This window comes from Triticum urartu, chromosome 6A (genome assembly GCF_056163025.1).
Source record: "Triticum urartu cultivar PI428250 chromosome 6A, HENAU_Tu73, whole genome shotgun sequence".
NCBI classification, from domain to species: Eukaryota; Viridiplantae; Streptophyta; class Magnoliopsida; order Poales; family Poaceae; genus Triticum; species Triticum urartu.
Window position 1 is genome coordinate 41,615,976 of NC_141878.1, and position 16,053 is coordinate 41,632,028.

General features: G+C 46.3%; 2 protein-coding genes across 7 annotated transcripts; one reads left to right on the forward strand and one right to left on the reverse strand.

Moving 5' to 3' along the window:
• The first annotated feature begins 3,877 nt into the window (after window positions 1-3,877).
• LOC125514250 (protein BONZAI 3) lies at window positions 3,878-10,101 on the forward strand. 3 transcript variants are annotated; one of them, XM_048679544.2, is made up of 16 exons: window positions 3,878-4,143; window positions 5,635-5,682; window positions 6,377-6,522; window positions 6,605-6,653; window positions 6,865-6,921; window positions 7,060-7,230; window positions 7,306-7,440; window positions 7,552-7,613; window positions 7,696-7,783; window positions 7,866-7,977; window positions 8,062-8,138; window positions 8,213-8,350; window positions 9,004-9,168; window positions 9,238-9,351; window positions 9,451-9,547; window positions 9,657-10,101. In XM_048679544.2, exons 1-16 carry the CDS (start codon window positions 3,985-3,987, stop codon window positions 9,800-9,802), a joined length of 1,764 nt encoding a protein of 587 aa, XP_048535501.2. In that variant the 5' UTR covers window positions 3,878-3,984; the 3' UTR covers window positions 9,803-10,101. The 3 variants fall into 3 exon arrangements, with proteins under 3 accessions (XP_048535501.2, XP_048535500.2, XP_048535502.2); XM_048679543.2 differs by having other exon boundaries at window positions 3,879-4,143; window positions 9,654-10,101; XM_048679545.2 differs by lacking the exon at window positions 6,377-6,522 and having other exon boundaries at window positions 4,005-4,143; window positions 9,654-10,101.
• A 137-nt stretch (window positions 10,102-10,238) lies between these two features.
• On the reverse strand, window positions 10,239-15,523 carry LOC125515991 (uncharacterized). Of its 4 annotated transcripts, none has more exons than XM_048681471.2 (3): window positions 14,318-15,523; window positions 13,018-13,120; window positions 10,239-12,033 (listed from the first exon to the last, which is right to left on the reverse strand). In XM_048681471.2, the coding sequence occupies exons 1-2, from the start codon at window positions 15,423-15,425 to the stop codon at window positions 13,065-13,067; spliced, it is 1,164 nt and encodes a 387-aa protein (XP_048537428.2). In that variant the 5' UTR covers window positions 15,426-15,523; the 3' UTR covers window positions 10,239-12,033; window positions 13,018-13,064. The 4 variants fall into 4 exon arrangements, with proteins under 4 accessions (XP_048537428.2, XP_048537429.2, XP_048537431.2 ...); XM_048681472.2 differs by lacking the exon at window positions 10,239-12,033 and adding an exon at window positions 12,042-12,633; XM_048681474.2 differs by lacking the exon at window positions 10,239-12,033 and adding an exon at window positions 12,654-12,934.
• Window positions 15,524-16,053: the final 530 nt, after the last annotated feature.

Here is a 16,053-nt window from a genome sequence, read left to right on the forward strand (position 1 = left end):
TCCCGGTCCACTCTACCCGCATCATGGCAACCCTTCCACCGGCGGCGCTGCTTTCCATACTACGAGTGGTGATCTATGGCACAGGCGGCTTGGCCATCCGGGCAAGGCCTCATTAGTTTCCCTTTCCAAGACTTTACTTCCCGATTGTAATAATGCTCGTAGCTCCTCTTGTACTGCCTATCAACTTGGAAGACAGCCACGTTTATCTTTTCCTTCATCCAATAATGTCACTTCTGCTCCGTTTGATCTGATTCATTGTGATCTTTGGACGTCTCCTATTACAAGTTTTTCTGGTTATGCGTATTATCTTATTATCTTAGATGATTATACTCACTACTCTTGGTCTTTTCCGTTACGCCACAAGTCCGACACCTCCCTCACCCTTCAACGCTTCTTTCTCTACATCCTTACCCAATTCCACACACTCATTAAATGCATGCAATGTGACAATGGCGGCAAATTCATCAACACCTCCCTCCGCACCTTCTTCTCCAACAACGGCATCACCTACCGCCTCTCTTGCCCTCACACATCACCATAAAATGGCAAGGCAGAACGCATGATACGCACCACCAACGACGTTGTCCGCACACTTCTCCTTCAAGCCCGCCTTCCTCCCCAATTTTGGGTCGAGGCCCTACACACTGCCACCCTTCTTCTCAATCGTCGCCCATCCACAAAAATTGCACCACACACCCCATACTTCCTTCTCACCGGCGTCCAACCCCGCTACAATCATCTTCGCATTTTCGGCCGCTTATGTTTCCCCAACCTCTACGCCACTAGCCCTCACAAACTTGCTCCACGGTCCACCTGTTGTGTTTTTGTTGGGTACCCTCTCGAACAGAAGGGATATGGGTGTTTCGATCTTCACACTCGCAAAGTCATCGTGTCCCGTCACGTCCTCTTTGATGAAACGGAATTTCCCTACCTCCCGCCCACACAGCCGCCCCCAGCCACACCATCCGCAACGGATCCGCCCGCCTTGATACGCCCTCGCGCGATCTGTTCCGGGATCTGCGCTCCACCTACCTCGTCCGCACCATCCCCTAGTGGATCTCCCGCAGGCGGACCCTGCAACCCCATGCAGCCATCCACGTCCCGCCACGTGCCCGCCTGCTCCCCCACTACCTCCAACGGATCCACCTCCCCACCCAACGGATCCCACGCGTCCCCTCCTCCCACGCCACCTACCGCGTCGTCTACTTCCCCGACCGAATCCTCCTCTGATTCCGCGCCTTCCTCCCCTGACGCCTCTGCTTCCGGCCCCACCAAATCCTCCTCTTGTTCCGCGCCGCCCACTCCCTCCCCTCCACGTCTCCCCCCCAATGCAGTCCCCATCCTACCTCCTCTAAACCCACATAAAATGACAACCCGGGCAAAATCTGGTTTTGCTCAACCGAGACGTTTATTTTCATCACCTCCTCTACTGATATATATTTCACCACTTCCCTCTTCTTACAAATCTGCCTTAAAGGATCCCCATTGGCACACAGCTATGCTTGATGAGTTTAATGCCTTGTTAAAGAATGATACGTAGTGTTTGGTTCCTAGACCTGTAGGTGTCAATGTGGTCACCGGGAAGTGGATCTTTCGGCACAAGCTTCACCCGGATAGCTCGTTAGCTCGCTACAAGGCTCGTTGGGTTCTCTGTGGGTTCACTCAACAAGAGGGCATCGACTACACCGAGACCTTTAGTCCGGTTGTCAAACCGGCTACGGTGTGTGTGGTTCTTAGCCTCGCCACTGCTCACTCTTGGCCCATCCATCAAATGGATGTCAAAAATGCCTTTCTCCATGGCACACTCGGTGAAATCGTCTATTGCAATCAGCCCGCCGGCTTCCTTGATTCCTCTCGCCCCACCCATGTCTGCCTTATGAAAAAGTCATTGTACGGGTTGAAGCAGGCGCCTCGCACTTGGTTCCTTCGGTTACAGGCTTTCCTTCTCTCCTTGGGTTTCGTTGCTTCTAGGTGCGACACTTCCCTCTTTATTTTTCGTCATGGTTCAGCCATTGCCTATCTCCTTCTATACGTGGATGACATCATCCTCACCGCCAACACCACCTCCACCTTACACTCCATCATCTCATCCCTCAAGTCCGAATTTTCCATGACAGATCTTGGTGACATTCACCACTTCCTTGGTGTCAACGTAACCCGCTCCAAGCATGGCCTCTTCCTCTCCCAACAACAATACATCCTCGAGATCTTAGACCGCGCCAAGATGAGCAATTGCAACCCCATCGCCACGCCCGTCGACACAAAGTCCAAACTTTCTGCCACCGCTGGCACACCCGTTCCCGACCCCACCCTCTATCGCAGCATCGCAGGCGCCCTCCAGTATCTTACTTTGACACGTCCTGACATCTCCTACGCGGTGCAACAGGCTTGTCTCTTCATGCATGATCCACGCACCTCTCATCTTCAGTTCGTCAAGCGGATCTTGCGGTATCTCCAGGCCACCTCTCATTACGGGCTCCAACTCTATCACTCTCCTGGCCATGACTTGGTGGCTTATTCTGATGCGGATTGGGCCGGTTGCCCTGACACTCGGAAATCCACCTCAGGGTTTTGCGTTTTCCTTGGTCCAAACCTCATCTCTTGGTCTTCTAAGCGCCAAAACACGGTCTCTCGGTCCAGCGCCGAAGCGGAGTACCGGGCCGTCGCAAATTGTGTCGTTGAATCTTGCCGGCTTCGCCAATTGCTCACTGAGTTGCATCGCCCTCCATCCCGTGCCACACTTGTATACTGTGACAACATCAGCGCCACATATCTGTCTTCGAACCCGGTTCAACATCAGCGAACCAAACACATCGAGATCGACTTGCACTTTGTTCGTGACCGGGTGGCCCTCGGTGAGGCTCGCGTTCTGCACGTCCCGAGCGGCTCTCAATTTGCTGACGTGTTTACCAAGGGGCTTCCTACGCCGATCTTCACAGAGTTTCGCTCCAGTCTGAACATCCTACCTGGCGGAGTTCCGACTGCGGGGTGCTGTTAACAAGTGTTGTATATTTGTACTCATACATGTATTGTATACGGCCTGCGTGCCGGTTCTGTTGTAACCACCCGCTGCTCAGACGGATCACGATCCGCTCCTCTAGCTGTGGCCTGCGTGCCTACATCTGCGCTAGCAGTTCAGCTCCTCACTATATGTACTTTGTAACCTGTTCTCTATCAATAGCAGCAGTGTGTGTGGAAATCCCAACTTTAGCTATTAGCGCAGATTGTTTTGTTGCGGTGAAGTCGAAGCTATGGCGGCGGACGCCTGGTGGCAACGATGATACGCAACAGGTGGTTTGTTCGGTGGTCTTCAGTGGCGCCAACCTTGCATAGTTTGTCCTTCCGGTAAAAAAATCTACAAGTGATTTTTAGGCGTTTTTCGGGTACAAACGAGTGCACGAAGAATCACGTGAACAAATGCTCCCGGAAGTACCGAGCAGGCGCTTGCTCCCACACACACATGTGTGCCCATGTGAATTTCCCGTTGATCCATCGATAAGCTCTCTCTTTCTCTCTCTCTAGTTATTCGTGAAAATAATGATAATCATAGCACACGGCTAGAGAACGGCGTGTGAGGAAATACCGCGGCGATCTCAGATTTGGTTCTCAGTCTTTTTCCCGGAAGGAGGAGGAAACCGTGTACGAGCACTATGCATGCATGCATCCGCGTGAAAAATACTGGTATCGGTAACCGAATAACAGGGGCCGTTTCCTTCTGAGAAAAGCCCAGGAAACTCACGCCAAGCCCATCTGACGCGTGGGCCTCTGCCACATCGCGCGCTCCGCACTCCGTGGCTCCTTCCTTTTTGCAGGCATATAAACAACGCGGCTTCTTCTCGAAAAAAAAAGGAAAGAAAAGGTAACGCGGCCTACAACCCCGCAAGCAGGGGATTTCTGCCTCTCAACTCCCTCTCTCTCTCTCAGCAAGTAAACTCGTATTCAAACTAGAGGGCAGGCTCGCTCGCTCCGGAGTCGGGATCGGGGATGGGGGGCTGCTTCTCCGGCGACGTGCGCGGCGGCACGGAGGCCGTCGGCGGGGGCGCGAGCGGGGCGGCGGCGGGGCAGGGCCAGGGCGGGCCCAACGAGGCGCTCGACCACTTCCTCCAGGGCCACGGGCTGCGCGGCCTCTACACCCCCCTCGAGGTGATGCTCGCTCACTCCCCTCCTCCTCCACGCGAAACCCTAGCTAGTGTCCAGTCCAGTCCACCAGCGCTCGCTCGCTCGCTCGCTAGTCATGGAGAATTTTCCCAGAATGGTCGTGCTTCACGGACGGATTCGTGGTCGCGATTGAGGCGGGTTTTTTTGGGGGGCGAGGAGGGAATTTGGGGGTCGTCGGGAGGGAACCGCTGGCGACGGGGATTTGGTGGGCCTTCGCTGTCAAGCGAGGTGGAGTTCGGGTGCCGTTCATTTGTTTATTGGTAAATGTGCTCCGCTGTCACAACGGCCAGGCAGATGTTACCAAACCTGCCGGCATTGCAAATTGCAATTATACATCGCTTCGATTCTGGCTTAGATCCCACTTTTTATATGCAAGTGTGGCTCGCTTTGCGCCAATTTTTTAATGCGCGCAATTTAGGGGGGATTTTACTCTATGGCTCGTTTACGGGAATGTTAAAAATCCGACGTCAGATTTTTAAGCAAATTCCCATCCTGGCGACAACATAATCTGCTATAAAAAAAAACGTTCGAGTTGTAGCGAAATCCTACTTTTATGAGTTCTCATCTAAGTAGCTGGGAAATTAGTCTCTGTCGGAGCCAAATCGGATATGCGGCGCTAGCGCACCTCAATTCTGTATGTTTCCTAAGTTTTGTTTTTGGGCGTCATCTGCATGCGTGCGGATATATTCGTTAACTTTTTATTTTACAGAATGGCATGCAATTTCTCGGTGATCTGCTTGTGCAGGAATAAGATCCTAACTGCGTAATATTTTCAGTTTCTGCATGCGGTTCCTCCATTGGTGGTCGCATAGAAATTTGATGGACCGGTCTCTGGAAAACATTGTTTTAGTTTTGATTAAAATTTTGACGCCTGGATCATTTTCTGGAAGTGGGTCAGGAATGGTCAAATATATTTTAGGCCGGAGTGGGTGGTGGCGGACATCAATCGCCTGCTTTACAAATGGAACAATGTTGTGCAGACGATGGAGCACTAACTTGCATACACTGGATTACGAACTTTACGTCCTTTACGTTACCAATTAATTAATAATATTTCTATTTTATTTATGATTTACTCAATCCTTTTCAATTATAAAAGGTTCTTATTCAGATTTTTACTAAGGAAAGTCATTCGAACAATATAATATTACGTTTTCGGTGTCATGTTTTATTATAGAGCTTTCAGTGTGAAGAACTGTGTGGTCACTTCTTTCATATTTTAGAGTTTTCATCTGTTAGAGTGTTTATTATGGTGGTTTCCATGCATGTTCAAGGATAATCCATATGCTCGGATCTGTTCCAGTCAGAGATAATTTTGAACCAGTTCAGCGTATGGTGGTGTTGCATGCTAATATGTTCTCAACTAGCTGATACTCCCTCCGTTCCAAATTACTCGTCGTGGTTTTAGTTCAAATTTGAACTAGACGTCAATATGATCTGCCTTGATTGACATGTCACCATCTTCTTGCATTACAGCTATCTTTTTCAGCTTCCAAGTTGAGAGATATGGATGCGCTTTCTAAGGTAAAAACTACCATCCAGTTCTTCCAAGCATTTCAATATCTATATCTCTATTCCCTTTCTGGTAGTGCATCTTACTGTACCATAACTTGAAAAGTGAAATTAAAATCTGTTGGAACTGAAGTAGATGCTGCCAAATGTTCAATATCCTTTGGCCTTTTGCTAAAATAACAAGTTTAAAGCAAACAAAACTATACGATTATGTATGAATCAGTGCAGATTCGTGTTTCTGTATCCACATGTCATTTGTTTACCCTCTTATTGTTCCATTTTCACCCTTTCTAGCGCTGAAAAAACAGAAATATTTTTTTATTTAGCCCTACAAGTTTGATGTAAAGAACAACAATGCATGCTAATATTCAGTTTTAGCTAAGAACAAGATGGCTTACATTTTTAATAGTTGAAACTTGAAATCGCTATCCCCAAAAGCGGCATGCCTGATTTTCATGATAGGTTGCTCTATTTTTCAGTTTGATTTTGATATCTGTTTGTACATCGAAGATCATTGCATTGCCAATCAATTCATATTCAATCATTGTGTTTAAGTATATGCATCCTACTGTCAAAGTTTTCATTGTAGTGTACCAATCCTTTTACAGCAAAGTGTGCAACAGAAAATTATGGTGCTTGCTTGGTTGCTTTCCTTGTGTATGTGTATGTATCCTCCTCAGTTATAACTGTCATCTGCTTGGTGCAGAGTGATCCTATGTTGGTGGTTTACACAAAAATGGATGGAAGGCTAGAAGAGATTGGCCGTACTGAAGTGATATTGAATTCACTGAAACCATTGTGGATCACAAAAACTATGATTAATTACCAATTTGAGATTGTGCAACCCCTTGTGTAAAGTTTATAAAACTATATACATACTGATTACTTGTAGAAAGCACATACTTACTGCTACTTTTTTTGGGGCTCATGATAGATTCAGGATATATGACATTGACACAAAGTACCATAACACACCAGTGAAGGTATATTCTGTGCCCTTAATTCATGTTTTTCCTTCACCCAAATAGAGTTGTCTTAATTGTTTCATTGCGGAGAAAAAATAATTGTACGTTTTCTGTAGGCTATCTGTTATATTCAATGACTCACACAAGACAGCAACATTATAGCCTGCTTAAATTTTCTAGTCTATTACTTTATGCAACTATTGAAGCCTGAATCATTTATATTATGCAGATGCTGAACTTGGCTCAGCAAGATTTTCTAGGGGAAGCATTCTGCAATTTATCCGAGGTTGTGCAAAATCAGTTATATGATACAGTGCATAATCCAGCTGCAGCGTATAATTTCTCTAAATAAATGTAAATGAAGAAGAGAGAAACACAAACGCACTCCTGATATTTACTTTGCACCCCTTTGCTCTTTCCACAGATAGTCACAAAGTTCAACCATAGCCTGACTTTGAACCTCCGAAATGGTTCTGGACATGCCCTTCAGGGCACAATGACAGTACACGCTGAAGAAACTGCTTCATCAAGGATGGCAGTTGAGATGACATTCCACTGCCTGAACCTTGATAACAAGGACACCTTCTCCAAAAGTGTATGCATAACTTCCTTGGTAGTCGTAAGGTGGCAAATTACTTGCAGTTCTAAATAAATGGTTTTTATTGTGCAGGATCCCTTCTTGAGAGTATCAAGACTGTCAGAAAGTGCTGTTGCCATTCCTATATGTAAAACAGAAGTGATCAATAACAACTTAAACCCTGTTTGGAGGCCTATAACACTGACATCACAACAATACAGTAGCAGGGCAAGTACATTTTTCTAGTATATGAAAATTTCTGTTGGCCTTGTTTAGCAAGTGTGTAATTCAAGGTTAATCTAATATATATATTTTATCTAATATGTGACTTTATTTCAGGATGACCCACTGCTACTTGAGTGTTTTGATTTTGATGCCAGTGGCAACCATGAACTTATGGGGTAGGTTGGGTGAGGAAGTATTTTGGCATCCTTTTCCAGTGATACGAAGTTTAATTGCTTTTGTTACTTTTCTGACAAATAGGGCTCTCCAGACAACTATCGCTCAGCTTGAAAATCTATATAAGTCAAAGGCTGGAGCAAATTTTTACAGCCGTAAGGGACAAAAGAAGGTTTGATTTCAACTATATGACACAATCTACTTAACAAAATATTACTCCATCTAACCTCTCGATGTAACCAATCTGTGTTCAGTTGAAAGGGCAGTTGTTCTTGGATACATTCCAGGAAAAAGTTCAACATACTTTCTTGGACTATATTTCCAGCGGGTTTGAGCTCAATTTTATGGTGGCTGTAGATTTTACTGGTTAGTTCTAGTTGGGAGCTTAAATGATTTCTATAGCTCGTCAATCATCTGTGGCTTATGTGTGGTTATTCCATTTGTTTCCAGCATCAAATGGCGACCCTCGTACACCCCAATCTTTGCACTACATTGACCCCTCTGGCAGACTAAACTCATACCAGCAGGTTTGGAATTTTCTGACATTTCTAAGATATTATTTAAACTGAAAGCCTTCTTATTGAACCATTTGATGTACCAGGCAATTCTAGGTGTCAGCGAAGTTCTGCAGTTTTATGACAAAGATAGACGATTCCCTGCATGGGGTTTTGGTGCAAGGATGCCACAGGGATCTGTATCCCACTGCTTCAACTTGAATGCAAGTACCAATGACTGTGAGGTGAGTTTCATGCCTGGAGAGCTACTGCCAATTTAGTTTTAATTAGTTTTTGACAATGGACGATACTGAAAAGAAACATTCCCCTATAAACCAACTTTTGGATATTTGTGAACCAATGATTTTTGGAGCTACTAGTCTTTTCTGTTTCCTTGTTTTGCTTTTACAGTAGTATTAATTGAACAACTAATGCTTCACACATGAGAATGTAATGCTGCAAACCCAATTGTGTTCAGCCGCATATCCTGTTTTTCTCTTCCTTACAAATGTTAGTGTGCAGATATCGATTACTAAGAAATTAGGTTCCTGTTGGACTCATAAATCTCATTAATTACAAAATACTGATATGGTCTTATCATACTTGCCCTGTCTCATCCTCCTTAATTACTTGTATATATGTACTCTTAACGTCTCGTTTAATAGTCACAAATGTCACCTATTGGTATGGCAAATATGGTGCGACAAATGATGTGTGGTAATTGTTCCTGAAATATTGCTGAATGTTGCCAGAAAATAAGAGCAACCTGTAGAATAGCTGATGGTATTTATATTGCTTAGATCAGTTTTTCGAATCTTTTGTATTTACCAGCTGAGGGCACCTAGATTTCTCAGTTAGACCGCCGTTGACGTTTACGGATTTTCTGTTCCTATCACAGGTTGTTGGATTTGAAGGCATCATGTCAGCATACTCTTCTACTCTGTACAGTGTTTCTCTGTCAGGGCCAACCTTGTTTGGGCCCGTGATCAACAAAGCTGCAGAAATTGCCAGCCATTCTGCGCAATACGGGAACAACAGATATTTTGTCCTGCTCATTATCACGGTATGTACTCATTAATATCCTCATGTGACCTCTGTTCACAAAACTCACCCGAGCACTGTATATATGCAGGATGGAGTTATCACCGACGAGCAAGAAACAAAAGATTCTATTGTAAGGGCATCAGATTTGCCGTTATCAATTCTCATCGTGGGAGTCGGGGGTGCTGATTTCACTCAAATGAGGGTAAGTCATTTACTGAATACATTTTAAATCTTTCACCCCCTGAACAATTTTCTTGTAGCAGTAATATTTTATCTGGCAATTCTCCTTGGCTTTTGTCAGACTCTGGATGCGGACTTGGGTAAGCGGCTTCAAAGCTCGACAGGCAGGGTGGCGACGCGTGACATCGTCCAGTTCGTCCCCATGAGGGAAGTCCAAGGTCAGCATCAGTTTCGAATTCTGTCACCATCAACTTACTCCAGCTCTTTGCTTATAGTACCACCGCCGAACAAGCGTGACTGATCGATCGACGCCGGTTTTATCAGCAGGTGGGCAGGTCACTGTTGTCCAGAGTCTGCTGGAGGAGCTGCCTGGGCAGTTCCTGGAGTACATGCGCACCCGGGGCATCAAGCCGCAACCGCCCCAGCACGCCTCGGCACCTCCAGCGTACCCCCCTCCCCCTCCCCAGCTGTGAAGGAACCCCGCCGGACCTGCCACGCCACACGAGCTGGTCTGCGCTTACGTACCAGCTGGCAATTGTAGATTCTACCGTCTCTGTCTGACTAACTACTGTCGCGTCTGCGCTCTATATCCTACATTAGGTACTGAACCCCGTTGATCGTTAACTTTTCCACCCAGGTATAGGACGTCGCTGCAAACACTATGTATGAAAGATGAGATACCTCGTGTTTTTTTCTTTTTTGCACTGAACTGCTGCTATATATCATATGTTGGTCACTTTGTCACCGACAAGGAGTTATCTCCTAGGCGACCCATCTTGCCATTGTCTACATTTACTTGAGGTTTTGTTTATCGTTATCGTCCATGTCATGCAATTCTTGGGGCGGCTATCGGGGGTTGCCTGTTGCTGGAGACGGTGGAGAAAATTTGCGGATGGCTTGGTATCACATTTGCTAAGCACAAACATAGTAATGCACTCCTGTGGAATAAATAGGCGGGACTGAAATTAGTCAATTCGGACATCGATCCTGCTGGAAGATCTAGGGCTTCTGGTGCGAACATACCCCCTTCTGGTGCCGCTGGTCCAACTCATGCTAGGATCTCTCTTTTGGTTTGAAATGACCCTATGACCTTCTCAAGCACAAGCAAGGAGTAAAACTCACAAGGAGTGACCCCTTCCGAAAAAGCCGGGCTAGGCAACGCGGGGCTCGCCAGAGAGGGCTGTTACAGCAAAGCCCCTTTCCTTTTCATCTTCTTGACCAAGAATCACCCCAAACTTTACACATGGCCATTATATCGTACTCAAGAATTGTGGTGCCACTAAATTGGTCTCAAGATTATATCCCACTTGGATCACCAGGCCACGTATGCGCCCGCCGGACAGCCAAGCGCCTTTCTTCGTGTTGTCTTTCTGTGTTTATGCTCGGCTTGCACTGGTAGAAGCCGAGTCTCCGAATTACTCGGCTTCTACTAGTGCAAGCCGAGTATAAACACAGAAAGACCCTCCATCACCACCTACTACCTCACAATGGTTGATCAAACGAATTGACAAGCTCTAGAGAGGTTTTCTTTGGCGTGGTGAGGAAGAAGCCACGGGTATCCATTGTGCAGTGAATTGGAAGCAAGTGTGTTCACCAAAAAGACTTGGGGGCTTAGGTATCAAGAACCTTGAATTGTTCAGCCGCTCCCTTAGGCTGCGATGGCTCTGGAACTCCTTGACCTCCCCCTCGCGGCCTTGGACTGGGACCAAATTGCCTTGCTCTCCCGCGGACACGGCCTTGTTCAACGCTGCAACTGAAATCACTCTTGGTAACGGAGGATCAACAAAATGTTGGTCCTCCAGCTGGCTAAACGGAGCAGCCCCAAAGAACTTGGCCCCCAACCTGTACAAACTAGCATAAAGGAAGAACGCCTCGGTAGAAACTGCACTATCCAATGGCAGCAACTGGATGAGAGGCCTTCATGGATTGACAACAACTGAAGATCTGCATTGTTTCTGGTCCCTTTGGCAACAAATTCAACTTGTCAACCTCTCCGAGGAGCTTTGATACAATTTGTTGGAAGGCATCCACTTCCAATACCTACTCTGCCTCCTCGGCCTACAATCTGCAGTTCTTGGGCTCCATCAACCGGCCCACCCTGAATAAAATTTGGCACATCAAATCTGAAGGAGAAGTGAATTTCTTCACCTGGCTATTGGCGTAAAACCGGCTTCCCACCACTGATCGGTTGCAAGCGAGAGGCTGTGGTCATGATGAACGGCGGCTTCACCTGTTCTGCCATTGCCCTTTCACTGTTGAAGTCCGTTTTAAGTTGCACCACACTCATCAACCCAGTCGAAATGCTGCCACAAGCTTAAACAACTCGCAGTTCCTCACAGCACAAGATTGGTGGGCTCAAGACGCCCAGCAATTAAGCAAATGTACTTTGCATGGAATATGTGGAATGAACGCAAGTGCCCGCAAAATGTGCACCTGTCGGGATTTTGACTGGGTTTCCTTCCGCTGGATTTGCACATCGTGCACCTGTCGGCAGGTGCACAAGTATCGTGCGGGAAGAAGTTTCGATTAGATAATAACAGCGGGTAGTTATCAAATTAAACGATTAATTCCTGCAGTTACTCTCCACACTTGACGAGTGTGTGCTACAGAGAGTCGGTCGACATGTGAAGCCCACAAAATGGAAGAACCTGCAGCATACAATCCCATTTCTGCATCTCAGCAACCAGAACGCAGTTCTAGATACCTGTGGAGAAATCATGCGAATCCCGTTGGAGTTATACAGTCTCATAATTTGTGTATGATTCAAATACTGTAGTAAACATTAGTTTCACCACTGGAAATTGTGCTGAAAACTCCAAACCAGCAATATTTGGGAGAAAACAGTAACAGAAACAGCAAACGCAAATATGTAATATGCAGTGCGGTGACATACTTTCAGCTTCTAGAGTAATAAAAACAGAGAACGCAAATAGGTAATACCAATGCAATTCTAGACACCTGAGACCAGATTTTTTAGAGGAAAAAGACTCTCGACCAGGCCCCATTTCCGCTGCTGAAAACAAAACCAGGTAACAAAGTATACTTTAAACAGCACACGGGAGTAGGCACATGCGCCAGACCAGCAACAAACATGACGGAAACTAGAACTACCAGACCTGAACACATCCTCAGGTTCGAAACAAAAAGCTTCACAAGCACTACGCATTGACAGGCAAACCTGAGAGCAGATGTTTGCAACATAGAGGGTCAATCTCCACATGAAGCATACAAAATGGAAGAACCTACATACTACGCACAGAATCCAAGTCCTGCGTCTCAGCAACCAGGATACAATTCTAGACACCTGTGGAGCGACCAATGTCATTAGTAAAACCAATTTGCCATTTCATTCATGGAGAAGCGATTAGAGTTATACAATCTCAAATTTTTGGCATGATCCAAACAGTAGAGAGGGGGAGAAAAGATGTGCAAATAGAAGAGAAGTAGCTGGGTGAAGGAGTGATGAAGGGAACAGAAAGCGGCTGAGGAAGGGATGAGGAAGCGAGGCCTGGAGGAAAGATCCAACACGCCAATAAAGACTGGTGGGAAGCGGCCAGGTTGGTGGGAGCTGCGCTAAGGTTCATGGAGAGTATCTTGAGTCCTCGCTTACATACAGAAGGCAAGCTTATGTTTATTCAAAAAGAACATTTCAGATATACCTCAACTTACATGAAGAAGACAAGCTTACCTACTCAACCAATACATCATAATAACATACTGAACCAGACAGTCATCTTAAATGTTGTGCAAAAGTTCAACTCCATTGTGCCCTCCACCACCAATGCTTGTTTCTACAAGCATAAGAAGTCAAACAACCAATGATATTCCAATGGAAAACCAACTAAATACGGGAAGGCATCAAGGAAATATTTAGATGAACACAAAGGTGCAATTTTAGAAGAAAAAACAAGTAAGCTTTGATACAGCATTGACAAATCCTAGCAACATAAGTAATTGTGCCTATTCAGATTTAGTCTGTCTTAAAATAAATTAAGCCTGAAAAGATGAAATAAGCTCAGTTTATTTAAAAGGGTGGCCACTCGCAGCTCCTATAAGTGATAAAACAAGAAATTGTTTTATAGATTTTAAACCTAGTCATTGTTACAGCAGGAGTCTCCTAGAAATGATAAAATAAGCAATTCATTTGCAATTTTCTAACCAAGTCATTGTTACAGATTTACAGGTTTTTAGCACAGATAAAAATGTTGAATGGTAGAAGCATAAGTCGCTTTAAGCTTCCAATTGCACGTATTAAGCTAATCTATTTGACATTCTAGTTGGTTCAAGCTAGTTTTTCATGCAGCCATCTTCAACTTCCAACTGTTAAGTTCTAATTTTGAGTCAAAAGTGTACTGGAGATATGAACTAGCACTACCATTATACACTTCTTACATGCTCCCTCCATTCCAATAAACAGGGCACGCACACATTTCAAAATTCAACTTTGACCATTAATTTAGCCACAAAATATATGCTATGTTACTTCAAAATTATACAACTGAAAACTTTTTTTGAAAACGAATTGAACGGTATAACTTTTGTCACAATAACCTACATTTGGTTGGTTAAATTGATGGCCAAAGTTTCATTTTGAAATACATGCGCCTTATTCACTGGAATGGAGGGAGTATGTCAAATTGTCAATAGGCAAGTAACAATGAAATTCAGTCCAATTATTATGCAAAGCATTTGGCAAACTTGGTTGCACAAGCAGAATTGGTGACATAAACTAAACTAGATACCACAAGCAAATATATTTCCAGATCATAACAACGACATTAACACCATTATACACGCATTGGGACAGGACACCACAGTGCAAAATTGCAATATATAGCAGAAATCATCAAGCAGCGAAATAAATTAGTGATATGGCATAACTTAAAAATTGTTAGCTTAAACCTAACGGATGTGAACAGCATTTCATCGACTAATTATCGAAAGCAAGCTGATTTTGTTATACTCGCATTGTAAAGGCATTCTGTTACCTCCAGTATAGACACTTTCAAATGGTTGATGGAAATGCGAACTGATGGTTTCGGACATCTTCTTGAACTGCAATGACTCGAGCTGGACCATGAAGTGGCCGGCAACCGTCTGCACCACCACCGTATTATTGTACTCAGCCAAGCCTAGCATCACCGTGTACCTTTTCTCCTCTGAATTCAGGGAAAGTAGCGTATCTAGCTCAAAAGTTCTTCCCAGCACCCATGAGACCTCGCCATCACAAACAATCTTCCTCCTCCATAATTGGACATTGCAGTCTGACTTGAATAGAACACCAAGCCCACCATCCTCTGCCCGCATAACCGTGGATTGGCAACTACCCGCATCCAAAATATCCACAGGCCCTGGTATCACGGTCAGGATCCCCATATTCAAATCAAACTCAAGGATTCCAGAACAGCTACCCGTAATCAAACAGTGAAGGGAATCCCCAATCAGCACAGGCACCCCCCTAAAATCGAAGTCCACTGGCACCTCATTTGGAAGCGGAGTCGAGATGAGACCGCCCCATACGCCCGCCTCGGACGAGTAAACGCAGGCGGTGATCACTTGTTTGTCTCTGCCCAACAAGACCACCTGGAAGTGGCTGATGGCCCCGGCGGCGCGAAGCACCGCCCCGCCGATCCCCTGCTTCGTGTCGAACCCCGGGGGAATGTCGAGGCGGTGCTGGTCTCCGGTGACGGGGTCCCACACCAGGACCTTGATCCAACACGGGAGGAACATGAGCAGGAGGCCGTGGCGGCAGTCGAGGAAAGTGATGGGGCCGCGGCCGCCGAGCTGCAAGGAGAAGCGCTCGGCGGGGACACGATTGGGGGCCTCCATGGTGGGCACGAAGGAGACGATCGGGCTCTGCTTGTCCCTGATGAAGCAGCCGAGGATGGGAGGGCTGCGGCGGTGGCGGAGGCGGAAGCGGCCGACGAAGCCGGGGTCGGAGACGAGGCGGCGCCAGCGGGCGCAGACGGCCGAGGCGCGCGGGAGGGAGGACGGATCCGGGGAGAGGCGGAGGAGGACCTCGTCGAGCAGGTCGTCGTCCTCCAGCGGCGGCGCCGACGTCGGGCGGGGGCGGAGGCGGCGGTGGCTGGACGTCATCTCGCTTGCTCGTGCGTGGGTGGGGTGTGGTGGACTCTAACTGCAGGTTGGCCCAAAGGGGCACTGGAGAGGAGAAAAGTGAGGCTGCCAGTGAGATTGAAGCCCAGCAGTTTTTTTTTCTTTAGGCCTCCTTTCGTTAATCATAGGTTAAAAATCCTATATATACTCATAAGGAGTTGATAAAAACAAGTTGAGCCCCACTATTAACAATTCTCTTTGCACATACTCGTTGTTCACGTCAGTATGATGCCATCTAGCTAGCCTAGGGCCTAGGGATTAGCCCAATCCTAGGTCCACCCCTGATGTCAGCGTCAGTTTTTAAGCAACAACCAATCGACCCCCTCTCTCTAATCTGCCCCTCCCGCCCTCCCTCCCCCCCCCACCCCACACACACACACACTAAAATTCCCCTTGCCTATAGCTGCGGTGGAAATCCAATCAATTTCCCCATACCTCACGAAACAACAAAGAATCGGCTCCTCATCTATTCCGTCCGTTTGTCTTTCATGCATTTCTCCACCTTCCACCCATGGTTCCCTTTATCACCCCCAATCAATATATCTCCATCACGGTCCTCCCAGTTCTTCTCTTCTTCCCTCTATTTATGCATCTCTCCACATTGCAGATT